Raw genomic sequence first — 21,085 nt, forward strand, 5'->3', positions numbered from 1 at the left:
GGTTCACTAAAATAAGTGACACTACAGTGGCACAAGTCTCTAAAAAACACATTCACTGGGGATTTGAATTGCCATCCCGGTCTCTGAAAAATTCTCAGGAATTCCTGAAAAATTCTCTCAGGAAGTGCCATCAGCTGTTGCCAATGTAAAATTCCTGATGCTTACACTGCACTGTCTCTACATTTGCCTAGGAACAGGCCATTCTGTTGGCATTATTTTTTAAAGATCATGCCAGAAAAAGAACATTTCATCCACATTGCAACACATCTGGTTTGGAGCCTGGACACAGAAAATACCTAAGAGTGCACAGGAACAGTCCACAACAGCCTGGGGAAAAGGGGCACAAGGGAAAGGCAGTATTTGTGCTGAGGAGGAAAAGCAGTGACACAGAATGGGTGGGTGTGGGCTGTACAATCTGCTCAGCAAAACATTAAGGAGGAAAATTGCCAGGTCTAAATCATGGTCCCAAGGTGCAGTCCCCAGCACAGTACTATGAAGCACGTGTCAATTCTGACACTGAAAGCTTGAAGGAATGCAGGGGTCAGAGTTTTGCCTTGGCTCACTGTAATCCCACCCCAGCAGGTTGAATCAGACACTGTTACTGTTCACCTGCTGGTTTCTACCCCCCTGCAATGCACCATGTGATTTTGGACATCTCCTGTGGGTCTATCCCTGCAGCACCTGATGGAGCCATTCCCTGTGTCTCTTTGTTTCTCACAAACTTCACTGAAATACAGGATCTCATTTCATAAAGTCAGAAGCCTTTAAACCACATAAAAGGCTTCCAACCAAGACTGCAGAAGGTAAGAGTAACAAAATGCAAAGCAAAGCACTAATCACTGAAGGTCATAAGAGTTTTGGGAGCTTGTATCAGGAAGAAAAGCAGAAAACAAACTATTTCTTGCAGGGAGGAACAGGTGAGCCAACACCTCATGCTGGTACTGTCTGTAATACATCAATTAAAAATGGTTCATTCACACTTAAGAGTATGCAAAAATAATTTATGAGACTGGTTACAGCAAATACTCTCTTTAGGTTTCATCTGCAGCTCAAGCCACAGCAAGCTGTAGTGTTAAAGGGCATTAGGATATGACTCTTTTGAGAAAAAAAAATAGGTGAAATTAGTCTAAACTCTGAATATGCATTTATTGCTTTACTTTTCCCCCTTTACTTTCTTGGCCACAAAAGACAGTCTCTTAAGGGAGTTGTTCTGCATAGCTTAACTAGAAATTTCATTTTTATTTTGGTGCCTTATGACCAGGAATATAAACTGGGAGGAGTTTTTCTGGGACTTTTTTGCAGCAACCTCAGATCAGCAGTGATGTGTGGCTGTTCTATCTTCTCTCCTATCCCCAGTATAAACCCTGTTTCTTAGCCAGCTGGATCCCGTGGCATACTCCATCCTTACCATGCAGGTTATGGCTAATTTACACAGGCAAAGCAAAAGGGTGCTAAGAGAGCAGGTGGGAATGCTGCCATCTTCAGTTCCCCTCTCTGAGGGGTCCTGTCCCTTTCACACCTCTCTGCTTTAAATCAGCTTAAGATACAGCAGCCTTGCAAGGCTGAAGCCTTATGTATACTCACAGCTGGGAGCAGGCAGCTTCAGCCACATTTCCCAACACTCATTTACCCTGAAGGCTCCAGCCCAGAGGGCAGTCTGGCCTCCAGAGCAGCTGTGTAGAATGCAAGCACACCCAAAGCCCAACAGCACCCTCTCCCAAAAGCTACTACAGGAAACCTACTGGGCTTCATCATCATTACCAGCTGTCCAGTGAGAGAAGAAACCGGTTCTGAGAAAACAAAAAGGTGACTGAAAGAGGGAGAGGGAAGAGAAAGAAGTCTGATCACAAGTGAAAGTTAAGGAATAGAAGCCACCTCCATAGCAGCACTGTGAAAATACCAAGATTATTTGTAGAAAAGTGCTGGTTTGCAGTCCCTGTCTTGTACTGCAAACACAAATTCCTTCTTTCCGCATGCTCAGCACAGGGTGGAGCAAGGGTAAAAGGCCACTTTGGAAATATACACAAATAAATGAGAGCTAAAATCAAAGTAAGTTCAATTATTTTAAGGCATATAAGCTTTACAAGGCCAGCTTGTGTAGGTTTCCTTTTTATTTTTTTTTTAATGGCACAAATGCCTTGTTCAGCTGGCAGAAATCCAGGATGGCTAGGAACTTCAGCACAGGTCAGGCAGCTACCTTTTAAACCATCTCAGCAGCATGCAGCTGTCCATAAACAGCAAAGCAATCACATTTGTCAAAGTCCAACTTTTACTGGGGATTTTGGTCTAGATTGAGCCCTAGGATCAGATATGCAAATCCATGCTGAACTGTACAACCATGTTCACTTGCACAGAAGATATCTGATTGCCCAGCAACCACAAGAACAAAAATCCTGAGCCACAGTTTTCCTAAAGCAATGCCATGGGTTTAGTACAGGCACAGATTGTCTGAGTTCCAGTAAGTTCTTCTACCACAAGCCCATCTTTGCCCATATGCTGCTAAGTGTAGTACAAAACAGATTGTGGGTCTCCAGCTTGCTACAATTTTGCACTGAAGCAAAGGCTAAAGCTAGCAAAAACAGAGGGAGACTGGAACTTTCTTCACTTGTTCTATTTAAATCTTCTTGACTATCAAATCAGTAACACTATGCCCATTAGCTAGCCAATCTCTTCTGGCTGGCCACATGTGTAAGCAGAGCTCCTGCATCACGTGAAGAAGTTTCCCAGAATAAGCATGCTCTTCCTTAAGTGAGGTGCCCATTCTCTCACCTAGATGTGTTTATCCACACTTTAAACACAGAATTTTAATTTGGGTTTTTTTTAAACAGAATCCTCAGATGGAAGGAAGACTTTATGCAAAATTCCTGTCATCCCTCAGAATTAATATGCAACAGTTCTGCTGTTTGCAAAAGCTGATTGATGCAGCAGCTGAAGCAGGCAGCAAAGCACCAGGTACAGTCTCTCACTGTGGTGAAAACAGTACACCAGGCATGGACAAAGGGGTTTTAAAATCCAGTCCATGTCCAGAGAGAGGGGAGACTTTGTGGGGGTCTGTGTGCAGTGATGGGGCACTAATAGTTCACTAGGTCATGGACAAGAAAAAGCCTGTCACAAAAACTTGTATCCAGAAACATTAATCAGGGCCTTTTCAAGGGTGTTTCAGCCATTGTTTTCTGTCTCTCATTGGAGTCATGCACTGTTTCCTTTTCCAGCACAAATGCCTCCTGTTACCCAGCCTGTGTACCCCAATAATAGCTTCAGTACAACGTGCATTTCTTACCAAGCAAGCAGGTGCTACCAGAGGAGCTGTGATCCTCACACAAACCTAAGAATGGCGATACCACCTGCTTGACCAGTTCTTCCAGCTGTAGGTAGCCCTCAGTAGGGCCAGTAGGCTCATGGACACTCTGAAAATCAAAACACAAAAGGTCAACATAACCCGTAAAAGATTTTGGAATAAGTCTGGGGTCTGTCCAGTCTCTCTGTACTGGAATATCCCAACTGTGTCAGTAAAGCTTTTAGAGCTGATGGAGGTTTGGGTGCCTTTCAGGTCAATCTCCTTGTTCAAGTTACAGCCACACCCTATGGACATTGAGCAGGCAGTTCTTTTTTCTGAGCAAGTGACAGGAAGGTACGAGGTGTGCTCACGCTGAGGATGTGCACAGTGTACTGCAGCAATGTAATCATGCCAGGGTGGTTCTACCAGAAAACACCTCTTTGTAGAAAAGCCTTAACACACCTTGGGCAAAGCACTGCTCTTTCCCTAGGCAGGACTGCAGGCAAAGCACCCTCTGTGGTTCAGCTTACAGCTGTGAAGATGGTAGATAACACCAACCAATTTAACAGCAATTTCAGAAACCGTTCAGACTTGACTTCCTGCAAAGCCTCAATAAGCTTTTTCCTCACATGTGTTGCTTTGAGGTCCTCTTTGCTCTCAAGATTCTTGTATTAAAAAACATTCAGGGAAATTGAAGTAGCACTTTAGTATCACCTCCACTTCCAGTCTGGGTCACTGGAACATCAGAACAGTGAGAGTTCATACAGAACTACCAGCTTAGCCACTTTGCAATTTTGGTTGTGCTTCATAAAGTTTAATTCTCAGACACCCATTATGCTGGAGAAGAAATAAAAGTCACTAGGCTGTGTGGTGTGTTGGAGGGAAGGGATGCCACGCAGAGGGACTTTGAAAGGCATGGGTGTATGGGCCTGTGCAAACCTTGTAATAATCAACAAGGCCAAATGGAAGGTCCTGCACGTGGTTCAGAGGAAGGCAGGATGGAGCTCCGAACAGCCTGGTCCAGTGGAAGGTGTCCCTGCCCATGGCAAGGAGGTTGGAACTAGATGATCTTTAGGATCCCCTCGAACCCAAACCATTCCATGATTCTATCAACTCAAACATGTAAGACGGCATTTTTCAGAACTGTCAGGCTGGGCAATATGAGGAAAAACCAAAACCGGCTATATTTGGCATGCTTGGAAAGTATTCTGTTGAGACCTGGATAAAGAGGATAGTTACCACAGATGCTCTACATCTCTTGGGAGAGGCCTTTGAAAGATGGCCTCTCATTTTGCCTGCAGACAAAAGGTATTTCTGCTCTAATGGGCACTACTCAGCATCCCAGCCAGCCAAGGTGCTGGTGTCAAGCAGCCAGAGCCACAGTCCATCCCAAATTCCATTATCTGATGTGATGGACATTTGCCCTGTCCTTGCAAAGTTGAGAAATCAGGAAAATTAGGACACAAAGAGGCATTCGGACAAGATAGAAGCTGAAAATTTGTGTGAAAAAAGAGTCCTGACACTGTTCCTAGATGGAGAGGAGAGGTACCAAAAAAACCCCCCAAAACCCAGCTCTTTCAAGGCAACATCTTTACCTGTTCCCAGGAAAGCTCCAAATTCAAATTTCCCAGGGCATCCAAATTCAGCTCACATTTTAACACTGACTACTCCCAAATAAGCACATATCACACCCCCTTCATCACACCCTCTACTTTCCCCACTTTTCCTCCAGTGTTTGTATGATTTCAACGAGGTCTAGATACCCAAGTGAGTCAGAGGAAGAAGAGCAGAGGTTCCCCACCTGCAGAATTAACAGCATCTGGACAATGGAAGCTGGAACCCTTGTCTGGACCAGGGGAAGGATTTCTTCCAACTTCACTTTTAGCAAGACCAAGTCTCTGAAGCCAAGGAGAGCAATCTGACGGATAGTCAACTCCTGACCCTAAAGAAACAAAGAAGGCAAAATCCAAGTGTAGAAAAAGGGAACTGTAAGCATCATACCAACACACAGGCACACAGGAGAGTTTATTCTGCCCATTGCTGCTGTGGCAGAACACCCCCTCGTCATTCATGTTGAGGATTCGTGATGCTCTTTAATTTCTTCCCTCTCAGTCTCACAAATTCTGAAGTGGGCATCGCCTCATCTGTGGCACCACTAGGTTTGGAGTGAAGCCAGAAATGGGCCTGTAGTTCACCAAATGACTATGTATGTATTCATAAAACCCACTTGCCATCCAATTTGTTCACAAAAAAGCCCAGGCTGGATGTAGCTTGTGCTTCTGGCACTTGGAGCTGAAAAAGCAGAGAAGGTTTGGTAGGGAACAAAGTTGTTTCAGAATATTTCTTAACTGAACCCACCTCTGACCTATACTGTACCCTCTTTTTGCTCAACATCTGCACTTTTGACCTTGCTGATAAGACAAAAATCTACAAGTTAGTCCATTACAGATTTTAGGATTTAGCTGGAGGAAAGCTAGCAAGACTGCTTGAACCAAACACAGTTTTAAAAAGCAACAGCTTTAATATCCTCTGCAAGGCATTCCTATTTTACATCAACAACACAAGTGAGCAGGCTTAACAGATGATATATCTCAGCATTTTTAAACACAGTCTGACTCCATTTGGCATTCTGGTGTTACCACCTTCCCCTCTGCTATGTTTAATATCTGCATGACTTTCTCTTGCCCCACTGCAACTCAGTAGCAGAAATTTTCCTCCCAGCCCTGCCTAGCACTTTCCAGCCTGAAAAGTTTGCTTTGTTCTCAGTATGTTAATCTCTGCCCCATGGTCTGCTTGGGAATCATTTTATGATCTCCATAACACACTCATAGCAAATATTTAGCACTCATAACATAGCAAATATTTAGCTAGAAGAAATTAACAGCAGGTAATCATTAATTCATAACAGGTTGCATGTCATGATTAACAGCATTATCAATATGTAAATATGAATTAAAACCAATAGTACGGAGGGGAGCTTGGCCATAAAAAAAAGCAGTTTGCTGTTTCAAACCATCACTGTGTAGGGGAAAAACATGCAGGAAAGACCAGTACCTATCTTGAAACTATATCTCAGCAGCTGCAAACTTTTTATTTTTATTATGCAGTTTAGTCCCGTTAACTTCATGCCCCATTTCAAAATGCAAATATGTTTCTGTGCCAAGCAAAACAAGATTTGCTATTCTTTTTTCCACACCAATAGTCACATCAACAGCTGCAACTATACAAAACCAGTGAGTGACCTGTTTACACAGTTTCCCTCTGTACAGCAATTTAACCAACTTGGCTGCTTAAAGGTCGTATTTCTGCAAGAGCTACGAGCCTTGGGGTTAAACTTAGCTGAGATATGGGGCTGGTGTGAGTTACTGCCTTTGGTAACATATGCTCACACATGTGGCTGATTCAGTTTCATTCTGAATAGGTAATTGCTGGGATCACAGACGAGCACAACTAAAAAATCCTGCTGGTATTTGCAGGAAAGGATAGGGAATCAAGAACAAATTAACTTTCCCATCTACCAGAGCAGTGTACAAAGAACTGCAGTGTGATGGAAGGCACTCGCTGGATGAGCTCTCCTCACATGTTGTGACACACCACATAAGTGGTTACATACAGTTCCCTATTTCTAGGAAAAGCCCAATCTTGTTATTAGGACACTGGCCTGGCATAAGAGCAATTTCTATTTCTTGCTGCACCAGCAAATCTCTGTGGTAGCCTAGAGCAGCTCACTCTGAGTTAAATTCTTGGATGTATTTAGGTAGTTTAATCCACACATTAGTGTAGTACTTAGGTGCCTACAAAGCTTTAAATATCCTGTCTGTTTACCTTTCAGTTCCTCATCCAGAAAGTGGCAATACTTCCCAAACTTTACAGCTTTGCTGATATATTTTGAATGACTCAGATATTGCAACAGGACAAATACAGCAAAACAATTACGCTTTCAAAGAATCTCAACATCTCATTAAGTCATCCTTTTACCACTAAGTTACTTCCAAAAGCTTTACCCACAGTGTTGTAACTGCTGTCCCATTTCTCATCACAGACATTTAATAGCAGGGCAGTACATTTTTCTGGTAAGTGGCAGAATTATCAGCATCAGTGGGTATGACACAGTCAGTTCAACTGCTTCCACAGTACACAGGTAGCTGCAAGGCAGACAAACCCCTGCTTAAATAGGTCACTCCCTCACTGAGAGTTAGCTGCCAAAGGAGAGAAAGGGAGGGTACTATAGCTGCAGTTTTACCTGCCAAATACCTACCTTCAAGCATCTGCAGCACAGAAAGAACAAAAATAAACACAGTGGAAAGGTTAGTGTCTGTCTTTGCAGAAGTCTTTTCTCTTTTAGGAAATGCCAGCTTTAATAGGATTAGAGGAAAAGGGCAAGCTTTGAGATTTACCTGCTGCCTTTCAAACAATACAAGGGAAAAATAATTTTAAAAGGCTCTGGAAATAATGTCCTCCAGAAGAGGCAAAAGTCAAGGGGAAGAGGCTAGCATTTGCAAGAACGTCATTCTCCACATGAGGTACATTTTTCTTTTTCTCTGATGGCAGAAAAGTCAAAATAGGCTGGGGAGGTAATTAGACTGCTCATATAGAAACTCTGAGTAAAACTACATTAAAAAATGATACAGCTCAACACTTCTGATGGGATACTCAGCCTTCAAAATACCCAGCGTAAAAGGTTTCACATAAAGTGTTCATTCTTCCTCTATCCATAGACTTACATGTCCCCTTATTGAAGCTTCAAAAACCCAGCTGAGGATTTCCCAAAGGCACAAATGGGATACAAGCCCTTCAAAAGCCATTAGGGTGCGTTAAACACATTTTATCCTGATCTAGTCTTCAGATTTATACCTCTAAGATAAGCTGTCAGTGTGGTCATCTGCACCAACAGTCACCGCTATTTAAAAATGAAGGAATGATAAATACAAATATAGTCCAACAGCTTCAGTGTGCAAGCTTAGCTAAGCACAGAGAGTAGACAACTGGAAATAAATTCAGCCCAAAACACCATGCTTGTTCAGTAGATTTTAGCAGTGCTTCTTACAGTTAATACTTGGAGAAACTCTACTTCCTCCAAGATTTAGTTTAGTTTTGACATGTATTTAGCCACTGGCCAAACAGTGTTGCTGGCAGAGAATTACCACTTGCCATTAGCAGGCATTGCAGCTACATTGCTTCACCTGACTGAACTGTAATTAGGATTACCTGGACTGGGTAGAATATTGCCTGGAGTGTAGGAAGAGTCTCTGTAAAATAGTGATCCCAGATCTCAGACAGGACATCAATGCGATCCTCACCTAGGAAAACAGAGATCAGAGCAAGAGCTTTAGTGACAGGGATTCTAAAAGCAAGTTGGATTTTCCAAGTACTCTCTAATTCCCCAAGCAAGAAAATTCATTTCTGCAGTTTCTGCCCAAAACTGGACATCACCCAGCTAAATTTCCTGTTAACAGACAGACACAAGGCTGTGACCACTGTTCATTCTGTGCAAAACATGAGACCAATTCCAACAAAAGAGTGAAGCCCCTCTTCAACCAGAGGCTTTAACTCCACAGCACAGGAATGTGCAATTGCACAGCTCACAGTTAACATGCTCAACTAGCACGGGAGAGGCCACACAAAACCAGCTCAATCTGAGAACCAGCAGGTCACAGCCAACATCAGCTGATCATCCAGCTGAGTCAGGGAGAGCATTTACAAGAGCTGAGCCCCCTCCAGCACCCACTCAGTACCAAGCAGCAGTCAAGTCCCTGTCAGGAATCCCAACAAAGGCACTAATGACAAATGAGGCACTTGTGAAGGTTCCCAAATGAAATCCACTTGTGGCCAACCCTTATATGACTCTAATTCAAACAAACATCCCCAAAGGTAACTGGGTACTTAAAACCAAGGCAGACTAAGCTATGAATCTTGGGATTCCCATAACAGGAATACAATCATGATCAAATTATTATAGGTTTGACTTACAGAACTGTACACTCCTCAGCATCTGGGCCCAAATCCTCTAAGTTTTTCAGCTTAAGGTTTGCAATGTTTATTTCAAGTTTTAGAGCGATCCCTGGAAATCTCAGGTGCAAATAGCCTCGGGGTTAAAACCTCAAGTTTCTGACAAAAGAATTTTCCAGGATACCTCTCAGGAGCTCAGAAGCATTCTAGACACAAGGAGCAGTAATGGAAGACAGTCAAGACAGGTTTGAAGGCTCATCCTCAAGGTCACTAAAGGCCCTACATGAGGAACTGGAATACATGTAAAATTGCAGCTCAAAGGAGCCGTATCACTCTGTACTGAAGTGCTTTCCTCATCTACAGACTTCCACACAGACTTTCACTCTGCTTGCACATGGGTTGCGCTGCTTAGGACACAGCCAGAGAGCCAGCAGGACTAGATCCTGCAGACATTTCCCTTCGAGCAGAGAGCCAGCCCACTAGCAACCACAGAAAATTTCAGATGCTTCACTGTGTCAGGTATGACTATGGCTTCAAAACTAGAACTGCAGGCAGACAAGAAACGACCCAAAACCCCCACAACAGGTGCCCATTACCACAACAGCCAAGTGCAAGCGAAAAAGACAACAGGAAACAGATTAATTGAATGTTTAAAATTTTCCCTCCTCTGCCTCCTACCCAGGACTACAATGCTTTGCTGTCTGGAGACACAATGAAATGTCAGAGATCACTTCTTTTGAAGGGGAAACAGGAGTGGTTTGTATCTTCAAGAAATCATAAATCCTGCAGGCATGGAAAGAGATTCTGACAGACTGTATAAAGAAAAATCACGTTAAAGAGGGTGTGATTGAAAAACAGACACAGATGAAACACTGCCATGCCCTGCAGCCACTCTGTCTGGGTGCAGGGGTAGTGTAAGTTTTCCAGGAAGACAGAACTAACCAAGAAGCATGTACAAGAAATCCTCATTGCTGTGACCACAAGATCTGCAACAAGCCCACACATTATAAAAGAAAGGTGCCCATGAGTCATCTCCTGCAGTGATGCCAGCTTGCACAGCAAAGTGGCTCCAAGTGTCACTTCAAGCTAGGGACAGAAAAATGAGGCATGTTTTGCTGTCTGCCTGGGAAACTTCATCTCACCAAACTATCTGAGCATCTGCAAAATACTCTTGGCCAGTTCTCAGCTTATTGCAGACTCAAACTCAATTTTCATAATGCTAAAGCAGATCCTGGAATAGTTTTATATGAATACAGAAACCAAAGTATCTGGTAAGCTGTGCAGCGTACATTCTGAAGAGCTGGCAGTTGCAAGGCAGGTTACCCACATTTGGAAAATGCAGGAGTCTGCCTTTTTTCCTCCCTCACAGGGCCAATGCTGAAGAAGCATACCCCAAGAAGGAGGCTGGCAACCCCTTAACTCCTTTGGGGCCCAAGTCCTACAGCCTGCCAGCTGGGTGAAGTCACTTGGTGTAGATTGGTGCAGAGGAATCCAGGCCCAGCAATGACGTGAGATTATAAGCACCTATTGGCATTTAATGACCCACATACAACACACTGGTGATTAGCAAGAGATCTTCCCTGCAGGCTAGAAAACTGGGTCAAAACAAACAGCAGCTTGGTTTTGAATAAAGATGTGCTGGCTTCGCTTGAGCAAACAGTTACTAAATGTGAGCAGCTCTCCACACGTCCAGCACTGAGTGGCCACACCACACTTGCCTTGGCCCATAGGCTCTGCTGCAGTAGTTTGAACACAACTCCATGTGTGATCAACTTCTTTCCTGAAGGATTTCATTCTCACACAAAAGACTGGCTTTTATCTTTAAATTTACACAAAGCTTGATAGTTCAGCTCTCAAAGGCATGACAGAGAAACCAAAATTATGCTTACATCAAGCTGCAAATCACATTGAGAAGTGAAAGGCAGAAGGCAGCTCCAAGCAGTTTTGCAAGAGGATCCATGTCCAGACCAGAACTGCCATGGGTCCAGGTTCAGCTGCCACACGAGACCCACGTTGCTGCTTCTGTGGTGCAGTTATGGCTGGGGGAGCATGGTGGCTCTGGGGCTATTCCAACAGCCCACCCTCCCTTCAGCCTCACAAGGGCTCCTGAGGGGCTGTGTGACACTCCAGGACAGCAACAGACAGGGCTGTATACTTTCCAGACATGCAAATCATCTCATCTGACCAAACATAAAAGCACAACTCCCTTCCAAAACAGGTTTCCTACTATACTTACCTTCACACAGCTTGACCTTCTCCTCCATAAACAGCAAGCCTTTCGCAAGGAGCTGGTTCTGCCAAGAGAAAAGAGAGACATGCATTTGCCTTTTATTTATCTATAATGAACATGAAAGAATGCATTTTTGTCAGATACTACTCACTTTCCATGCATTAATCTTAATACTAGTCATGTTGCAGTACCTTCTTCCAGCACTGGTCTCAGTGTGAGTGCTAGACATTCCTTAACCCCCTCTTGTTCAGTTAGACATGAGAATGCAACAGCAGCTGAAACATCTCCCAGAAATGGGAAGGGTCACAGGGAGCGAGTCAAGAAAATAAAATGGTTCTTACCATAATGGTGCACCCACATATGCTATAACTCAGTTGCATGATGGAGGCAATCAAAGAGTCAAATGCTATGAAAATGTCCCACTCTCCTCTTCTTTTTGCACTTGCTCATTGCTTGTCTAATTGCACAGTAGGCCAAGCTCAGCTCCCTAACATCTACTTCTCCATTCCTACCTATTGTCTTTCCATGAGGCCATTCTTTTTGTATTGAGAAGTTGGATCATCTCAGTGTGCAGTGTCAAGCTGCAGAACTGGCAGGACCTGGTCTTTCTAGATAAACTTAACTCTCACAGACCAGACAGATCAAGATATCAATATGCCTGTTTGCATATCAGGACATTCAAATACCTGATTAGCTTTTTGTTCCCACTTCTCCAAATGTAAGAATGGTGCAAAAAACAACACCTATCTTTTTGTTCTCCCAACAGCACCAGGTGAATCAGTTATTCTGAAAAGCCTTGAGAATGCTAGAGAAAGGCACTGCAATTACCACATAACACACTATTACTGCATCCTAAAAAAGGTACAGAGATCATACTGATAGAGAATATGGGCCTTCTGCCTGTCTGAAAGGATTCAATATCAAGGCAGCCCACAACAGTCAGAGATGACTCCCCCACTGTTCAGTTTCTGGTTTTAATGGAAACCAGGTCAAGGCTGCACTTTTGAACATTCCATCAGCCAAGGAGCAAGGCACACCTCTGTCCACTCCCAGTGGACACTGCTGTTACCTCACAGCCTCCCTGTGAGCTGCCATAGTGCATCCTGCCCTGGTGCTGCTGCTCTGCATTGTAAACCTGCCTCCTGGAACCACACACCAGCATGGCTCAGCCTCACAAAGAGACAGGCATCTGCGGAAGCACCCCAAGCCAAGAGAGCAGCACATCTCTGCATCCTCCCTTCAACAAGAAGCTAACACAAAGCTGGGTATAAAAAGGAGAAAACACTGCTCTGTGACATTCTCAGCCTGGGAGATATTTTTCACATAAGCAATAACAACAGGAATTAGCAAGCTGGATGAATATGTTCACACAATGAAAAAAAACTACAACATTTCCAAATGTTAGCAACAAGTGGAAGGTGACTGTTTTATGAAGATCCTCTAGCAGAAATATGGGCTTTGGAGGGAAATATTAAGTTGTTAGGATGTCCATTCAAGTTTTAGATTTGTTCATGAGAAATAAATGACTACGCATATCATGCTCTGGACAACAACAGAAAAACTTTCCAGGAAAAACCAACAGCATAAAAAAGGAGGGAGAAAGAAATCTGTAATGAAGAAAAGATAAGGGGAGAAAAAGTGAAACCCACTTACACTATAAATATTTTTCTTCTTCAACAATAGATAATGTTGGAGTGATATGGCACTTTAATCCTTCCAAATGCTTTCAGTTCATTAATAAAAGTACTTAATTTCTTTATTTTTCAACCTGTAGCTCAAGACAATTACTTCGCATATACTGGAGGGGAAATTTACAGTTGGTCTTTAATACTGTATTATTTTAAACTACTTTGTAATATAAAGGTGTGTATATATATATACACACACATATGAGGACGTGATGCTCATTTTCTTATGTTTCTCTCAAGAAATATTAATTCCTTCTCTCTCTGCTGTAGAATGTTAGATTTCATTTTACATGTCTCCCACTCTGGATACAATTTGCCAGATACTTTGCCTAAAAGTTAACATTATTGATATTTTTTACTTCCAGGGATTTTTTTTTTCTTTTGCAGCTATGTCAGCAACCAAAGAACACATGTGTACATGCTAATGGACAGCACAGCTATATCGATTGCAAAATAGATATATTAATCATTACTCCATGGTAACAAATGTATAATGCTCCTATGAATGGATTATAGCAATTCCATGTGCTAAAGACATTGCATAATCTCACTCTAAAAGTTTCCTTAACAAAGAGATTAGGGCTGTATAGTTACTATAGTTACTGCAGACTTTTCACTTATCCTCTCAGATTTTTCCTTTTCCTGTGGAAGAGACTTTAAAAAAAAGCTAAGTAAATCAACCACACTTCATTTCCCTTCTCCCCATCCTAAAAATATTTGGAAATGCTACTTCTCCATCTTTTCTGCAAGAAGTCACAGGCTGAGGAATTGATTCAATCCAAACATTAATCCCTCAGAGCAAGCCAGACAGGCAAATTGTCATTAACAAACCCTGCAGGCTCTGCTGACAAATCAATACAAGCTACTCAATGCAGCTGCAGTGGAGGTCTCTATCAGACCTTGTCTAGATTACAAGTCTCATTTTGCTGTGCATCCCCAGAAAGCACAGAGCTAAGAGGAAAAATAAATCTTCCATTTAAAGCAAGACCAGATAAAGACTCATACCAAGTAAGCTTGAAAGGTACATTTATTTGAGAAAGTTCAGCTGCCACCTTCCATCTCTTTGCAGTTAGAGCAGAACAGGGATGGGAGCTTGGGGGAGCAGGGATTCCCTTCCCTCCTCAAATGAGCTCTTCCTGGTTCCCCAGGGTGTTTTCCTCACCCTGCTGCTGGGACACCACGGGATGCTATGTGCTCATTGTGGGAGGTGCAAACCTGCCTTTACTCTTTGCTACTCTGCCGTGCAGAGCAACAAAGTCCCAACTTCAAAACACATAAGAGCAGTTGAGAAATCTGGAGAGAGATGTTTTGCAGCAGATAGAAGTGACCCTGTGAAATCTCACAGGCTGAGCCCTTTTCTCAGAGCAGAAAACCAAAATAGCTGACTCAGATACACCAGTAAGAAGGGCAGCTAAAAGAAAGCTCTTAAGTAAATTTTTAAATGCCCTAAGTTTTTAAAGAAAGGATTTAAAGTGGAAATAATCACTTTTCATTTGTTCCTCAGTAGAGATCCTCTCACAACATGTCTGTGTTTGCTACTCTTTAAAGTAAGTCATACTCAAACCATTGGGAATAAAAAAAATTTTGAAGGCAGTCAGCCACTACCTTATAAAACCCACACACTTTCCTGATAATTCCTTCCTTTTTTCTGGCACAGATATTTTCCTCTTTCCCTTCCCTGTTAGAAAAATTGAGGCAAATTTCTCCATGCATGCCCAATGGAGTAATACCAGTCCCACCATCCTCCCAGAAGGTGAAAGCTGTCCCAGGCACAACAGCTGGGGGGCTCCTCTCTCAAACCAGCAGTGCCTGTGGTGCCCAGCACCTTCTCCCTCCCTCCCCCCACCGCAGGAGCTGGGCATTCCCAGTGGAGGCCCTTCCTGTGCACACCCCCAGTACCCCTGGGCAAAATGGTACCCATCGGACTGTGCCTGAGGCAAATCAGATGCTGCCCGTCAGAAAGAAGCACTCACTCAGCAGCACGTGTGTGGTGCCAGCCTCCAGACAGAGCCAACAGGAAGGGTTTTGGGGTGACAGCCATGCCACCAGCACAGCTTGCTCTGCTGTGAGTGCTATATGCGAGCAGAAGGCTGGTGAAAAGCAGCTGAGTAGCTTTGGCTGCAACTCCACAGAAAAGATCAAGGAGGCTCAAGCCATCACAGGCAACTTCACATCTTGCCAGAATGCCATGTCTGCAGTACAGCAAGGTACAAATTAACTCCCCTGCTAATAACAAATAAGTCATTACCTTTGAGGGAAAAAGGTTTACACAAACATCCATTTAATTATGGATAAATTCTGCTTTCCCTTAATGTCTCCAAGCCAAACATGGCTAGTATGCTTTTTAAAAGCCACCTTCAAATTAACAAATTAATATTAGTTCATCAAAAAACGTAAGCTTGAAGCAGACCTTCAAGCGGATCCAGAACATACTCAAATTAATTGACCTCATTTTGCTGGGTGGAAAAAAAAATTTCTACAGAACACTACAGCATTTCTTAAATGCATCCTGTTTTATAGGCCACTGAGGCTTTGTGTTCTAGTGCTAAACCATGCTTTTATAGGCTCTACAAGCACAGAGACACTGCTTTGTGGATAATCTGATGTTAATTTGAGAAAAAAAGCATCGCCCAAACTTACTTGGCAAGTACTTTCTACAAAGTTATTGCCAGCTGCACACAAACATCTACCTAATTCTTGGCAGTGTTTCACAAAATACAAATTTGTGTGAGCTGCAGCATCTCATATCTAGAGCACCCTCCCACCCCCATCCTTTTTTCTCTAACAAGAGGGGAAATACTGACAAGCAGAGAGATCACTTCGATCCCACACAGAGGAGAAACCGCAAGATAAATATGAAATCACATCCTAAAATGACTCTTCCTAGAGCTGCTTTTGCTCACAACATATAAAAGAGAAAGCCCACTTGAAGAGATGAAAGTGAGGCAGGGAGAGTAAGAAGGAGAGCAGACCAGGCAGACCAAGAAGGCAGCACTGTTACAGTCTAGACCACAGCGAGGCAGGCAGAGCTCTGGGAAAATCCCACAGCCAGGGCTCCTGACTTCACCCTGACTGTCACTGCTCCAGGGGGGATCCTGCTCAGCCAGGCCATGGCACCCTGCCATGCTTTGAGTGGGAACAACCTGGCTCCCTTTGGAAGGATTCACACACATCCAGAGCGCCCATGAGAGCAGGGCCTGAAAGGAGGTGTCCCTGCTGCCACCCAGGACTAGGTCCTCTGCTCGACAGCAGTACTGAGCTGCTGGGAGATTCCATCCATGATAACAAACCTGGGCAGTTGCCATGGAGTTCCCACGAAAGCTGCTCTAGAAAGTGCCAGATGAAGCAGAAATAATTAGCAGACCTGCAAGAACAGAGGTTCCCAGCCAATGAGGAGACAAATACAATAATAAAGACCAGCTTGACCCAAAAGAGTATTGCAGACACACAGCTGAGCTCTGCAAATCACACAAATGTGAATTCTGTTCCTTGTGCAGGCACAAGACAGCACTTGGCCAGAGAAAAGCTGGTGCTGCCTGTATCCAGTAGTAACCATCACTGTAATATTCTGCACAATTATTTCCTTGCCTTGCTGTGAAACAGGTAGACACAGAAACCTGGCATGAGGGAAGGATGCATCACACCCCCTGTATTCTTCTCTTTGGCTAAGCAGCCACATGGCCTTTCCAGCTGTTAGCTAGGCTTTACAAAGCAGCCTTTCAAAGGAGCGAGCAAACATCATGAGAGATGCTGGAGTCATCTCTCCAGGCTGGAGTTCCAGGAAAACATGCAGTGGGGACCTAAAAAAAAAAGCTTTATGGTGCCACAAGTGAGGGAGGAGAGCAGGTTTCCCCCCAGCACTGCAGCCACAGCTGCGGAGCCTACAGCAAGAGGGACTCTGACCACAGGACGGTTCACCAGCACCACTACTGACTGCTCTAAAGGCAGAAGATAAAATCAGTTTTGGTTTGGACCCAGGCTTGCCTCATTGCTGACACCACTTACTTTTTAGCTATTTATTATCACCTTGCTGCCTGGACTTTGCTTGACACCTCAGCAATGTGTGCTCTCGCACGCCACAGCTTCACGCCACAGTTGGCGCACAAACAGAAAGCTGGGTCTAATTCTGAGTAAGGACTTGCCACCTCCACTGGCTCTCCACTGCAGCAGCCTGGAAATTATGTAACAGCTTGCCTCTCGTTTTGAGACATCAAAGGTCTCACTGGATTAGATGAGGACACACAGTCCACTTGCCATTCCTCACCTACCAGCTCCGCCAGTGCGAGGAGTGGACATCAGGCATCAGCTCTGGGCATTTGACTTTCTGCATTTGCAGCCTATGGGCTCTGGGAGAGGTTACATTCCCTGGGAAGGGATCAGGTCCCTATGCCTTGGGAGGAGAGAGTTTGGAGTTAATAGACATAAATGCATTTCCATTTTGCCCCCCGTGAGTTTCAAGCTTAACAAGCCCATACAGAGTGAAAAGACACAATTCATCCCTTCCAGAGGTTTTGTTTCAGGCTGTTGTATTATCAGGCAGATAATACATCAATTTATCAACACTTGCTGATTTTATATTTAAAACTTTTTCTCCATCAACATGAGGGCCAGACAGTAGGAAAATGAAGGGAGCTTATCTGAAAAAATCACACAGCTGCACCAGAGAAGTCCCAACTGCCAGTACACCCTGTTCCTCCAAATCCCAGCCTCTTGCCTTCCATGGTCACAGGATTTCCACCTATTACAGTTCAGCTGATCACCAGCAAACTAACCCAGCAGTGAGAGCAAATGCTGCCCTGCTGGGTTATTGAGCAGAGGGGTAGGTACAAATGCCCCTTTTCAGAAATTCTCAAATCAGTTCATGGGCAAAGTCAATCCTGAAAACCTGGAGCATGAAGCACTGCTTTAAGACAGATCTGCAGTAAATGCTGCAAGCCCCAGCTATCTGGCATTTTCCCTCAGGCTTCAATCCAAGGAGAGGGGTTGTATATACAGTAGGATTGCTAAAGCGGCAGATTTATAAACACAACTTTCCTTCAGAATGAAACATCTGAGTTTGCACTGCAGCCCTTACGGGAATTATATTTCTCTTTCAAAGACAAAACAGGCTCATTAACTCTGGTATGATGATGGCTTGGTAGCAGAAAAAGACTGCATAAACTCCAACCATTTCCTAAACATTCCTTTAGCAATTTCAGGAGCTAAAAACTGTTAATTTGCATGAGTGCTGATGAAAAGGACTTGTGAGTAATTAAGTCAAGTTGATCACAAAGGTAGCTTTGTCTCACTATAAAAGCTCTGTTCCATTTTAGTCTTGAATATTCAATGATTATAAAAAATGTGCATGTGTGAGTATAAAATTTACATAATGTAAAATCCCCAACTCTTAGAACAAATGTGATTTTAAAGTTCCTCTTAGTGGCTCCAGCTATAAGTGCCATGATATAAGTAATGGAAAATGTTCAAGTCAGTTTATCACATCTAAATATTACATAATGCAGTTACTTGCTCTAATTGCTGCTAGGATATTTAAAACTGCCTGGCTACACAGAGAGCATATTCTTCAGGGTCCATTTCAATGCAAGAGGACAGAAAACTTGGTTCTTGGAATAGCTTTCAGTGGGCTTTAACAGATGTCAGAGGAAGTCACTGCCAAAAGATGCACTTCCACTCTGCTCCTCATCCTGGTGACCCACTCCCAGCACCTCCCCCATGTCAGAGGTGATGACCACAACACGTCAAAGGAAGTAGATGGAAACTGTGTTTTTTTCTTTCAAGGTTATTTTTCAGCCAAATCAGCAGCTTGATTCAACTCTGCTCATCTTGGTGGCAGCAGTACTGCCATAATTTAGCTGGCATCAGCAGTGAAACATTACCCACAGACATATGAAATAATGCTGACAGCCCTTCTTTGGCATATGAACAGTCTATCCCCACTCCACGGCCCTAGGATTTTTGAGGAAAGACATTCAGGAGGGAGTGGTAAGTTTTATCATGGCCATATGCCGTTAGTCTAGAATCAGAAATAAGTCTGCATCTCAGCTCACAGAGGGAAAATCTCACTTCTGACAATAGCCTTTATCTCACAGTTTGTCTCACAACTTGCCTGCACCAAGAGTTTTACCTCAGGCTAAGTCTGATAGATGCCAAGTTGCTCCTTTAGACACTGAGGAAAATACCCCAGAAATTAAATGTGAGTGCTGGTGGCTGCCACCCCACTCAGGGTCTAGGAAACATCCTGCCTTGCACCGCCAGCAGCTGCCTCTGCAGTAAACAACTTGTGCAGAGAGGGGCTGAGGAAGTGAAACGTAACTACCCCTGGGGCAGGAGTTTTCTTCTCACTTGATAGCACAGCAGGGGGATTTTTTAAAGTCATGTAATCTAATAAATCACGTAATCTGATAGGAAACAACACTAGTCTTCTTTTTCCTCTTTTCAGCTGTTAGCACGCACATGGCAGCATCAGCCGCTTCAGAAAGTACAGAAATTTTCTCTCTTACTCAAAGGGAAGAAAACCCTCTTGTTTCCAGCAGGCCCATCTTTTTTTTTTCTTTCTTTTTTTAAATAATCAACAAATTAAACTGAACAAATTAAAACATTGAAAGCCATCAGTTCCTTCTAAAAACCATCCAGCAGGCTTTCATGTGGTTACATGTGAACCTCTGTCTATCTGGCCAGTGTCAATAAAACACAGCGACACGTACTCACATTTGTGATTGTTCAAGTCTTACTTCATCTTACACATTTTCCTTTTTCAGAAACTGCATTTATATTTGTGGGACTAAAAGGCAAACAGCACCCAGGTTGATTTCCTGCTGATAGAAACTTCCTTCTCTTTGCCCCCTCCTGCCTCCAGGCAGTCATCATTATCTCTCTTCTTTCCCTTTACCGGCCCCTGTTGCAGAAAACCTTTTGAATTTTCTACACTCAACAAAAGGCATCCCATCTTCTTTAAAAACTTCAAGTGAATTCCTTGTTGATCTTGGCAGACTACTAGCAGCCTTTCTTAAGTGCAAGGGAAGATTATCCTTAATTCTGCACTCACATCAATAAAAATAGTTACTCCCAGAACTATATGGCCCACATTTAAAAAGTCCAGTACCTCCATCATCTTCCTCAGTAAAAAAAAACAAAACTTGTAGGCTATACACATGTAAAAAGGAATCTTTTTATATTATAGGCTAAAAAGCTGAAGGGAGCAAACCTCAAAATAAAGCAAGCAAGTCATGCAATACCTGAAAGTAATCTGTGATGAAGGATCCAAGTTCACTCTTCAGCAGCCGTCTGTAGACAGAAGGAATGGAGCCATGAAGTAGCAGCCACTGCTGGTCATTTCCTACAAGCTATGTCTGCACTTTACTACCAGTCATACCAAAGATAATGTAGGAATGTATGGGAATGGGTCCTTTTGGCCCAGATTTCTCTTACATATGTATTTTACAAAGGCTATTCTCAAGTTATAAAGGACTTAAACAGTTTCTCTGAAGTCTTCAATATTATAAACCATACACCTAGAACAAGCAAAAAAAGAAATTACTTCCCTGAATGAACAGAAAGCTGGGGGGAAAATCTGGAGTTATTTAGATTAAAATCCATAATTTGTTGTGCTTTTTTTGTTTAAACAATGATGCCTTTCATGTCACTGAAGATAGCATATCTCCCTAATATTGTACTTCCTTTTCTTTTGGATGTAGAAGGTGAGGATAAGGAGAGGAGAAATGAAGCAGAAGCCGCATCCACATTTTAACGATCACATCTTAAACAATAAAAAAAAAGGAACATTTTCCAGGGAAGAAATTCTAGAAATTTAACAAGAGTTGGTTTAAATACATACAGGCAAAGCCACTCTAAAGAAGTATTTCTGGTGAAATTTTTTGGCTTTTAAATCAGGCTGATAAAAGTTTTAAATTCTAATACATATTTCTATAAAAATCAGGATTG

The 21,085-nt window shown here is 43.1% G+C and overlaps 1 protein-coding gene across 2 annotated transcripts in view; it reads right to left on the bottom strand.

The window, feature by feature from the left end:
- The window catches only part of PRR5L (proline rich 5 like), a 42,988-nt gene that overhangs the window by 3,219 nt on the left and 18,684 nt on the right, over positions 1-21,085 (bottom strand). For both annotated transcript variants that reach the window (XM_041421177.1, XM_041421178.1), the window contains exons 4-8: positions 20,380-20,428; positions 11,463-11,520; positions 8,486-8,577; positions 5,079-5,219; positions 3,281-3,407 (exon numbers count right to left, since the gene is read on the bottom strand). In XM_041421177.1, coding sequence (XP_041277111.1) covers positions 3,281-3,407; positions 5,079-5,219; positions 8,486-8,577; positions 11,463-11,520; positions 20,380-20,428 — 467 coding nt within the window. The remainder of the gene's footprint in view (positions 1-3,280; positions 3,408-5,078; positions 5,220-8,485; positions 8,578-11,462; positions 11,521-20,379; positions 20,429-21,085) is intronic.

This window comes from Onychostruthus taczanowskii, unplaced genomic scaffold, assembly GCF_017590055.1.
Source record: "Onychostruthus taczanowskii isolate IOZ18803 unplaced genomic scaffold, ASM1759005v1 scaffold69, whole genome shotgun sequence".
Classification (NCBI taxonomy): domain Eukaryota; kingdom Metazoa; phylum Chordata; class Aves; order Passeriformes; family Passeridae; genus Onychostruthus; species Onychostruthus taczanowskii.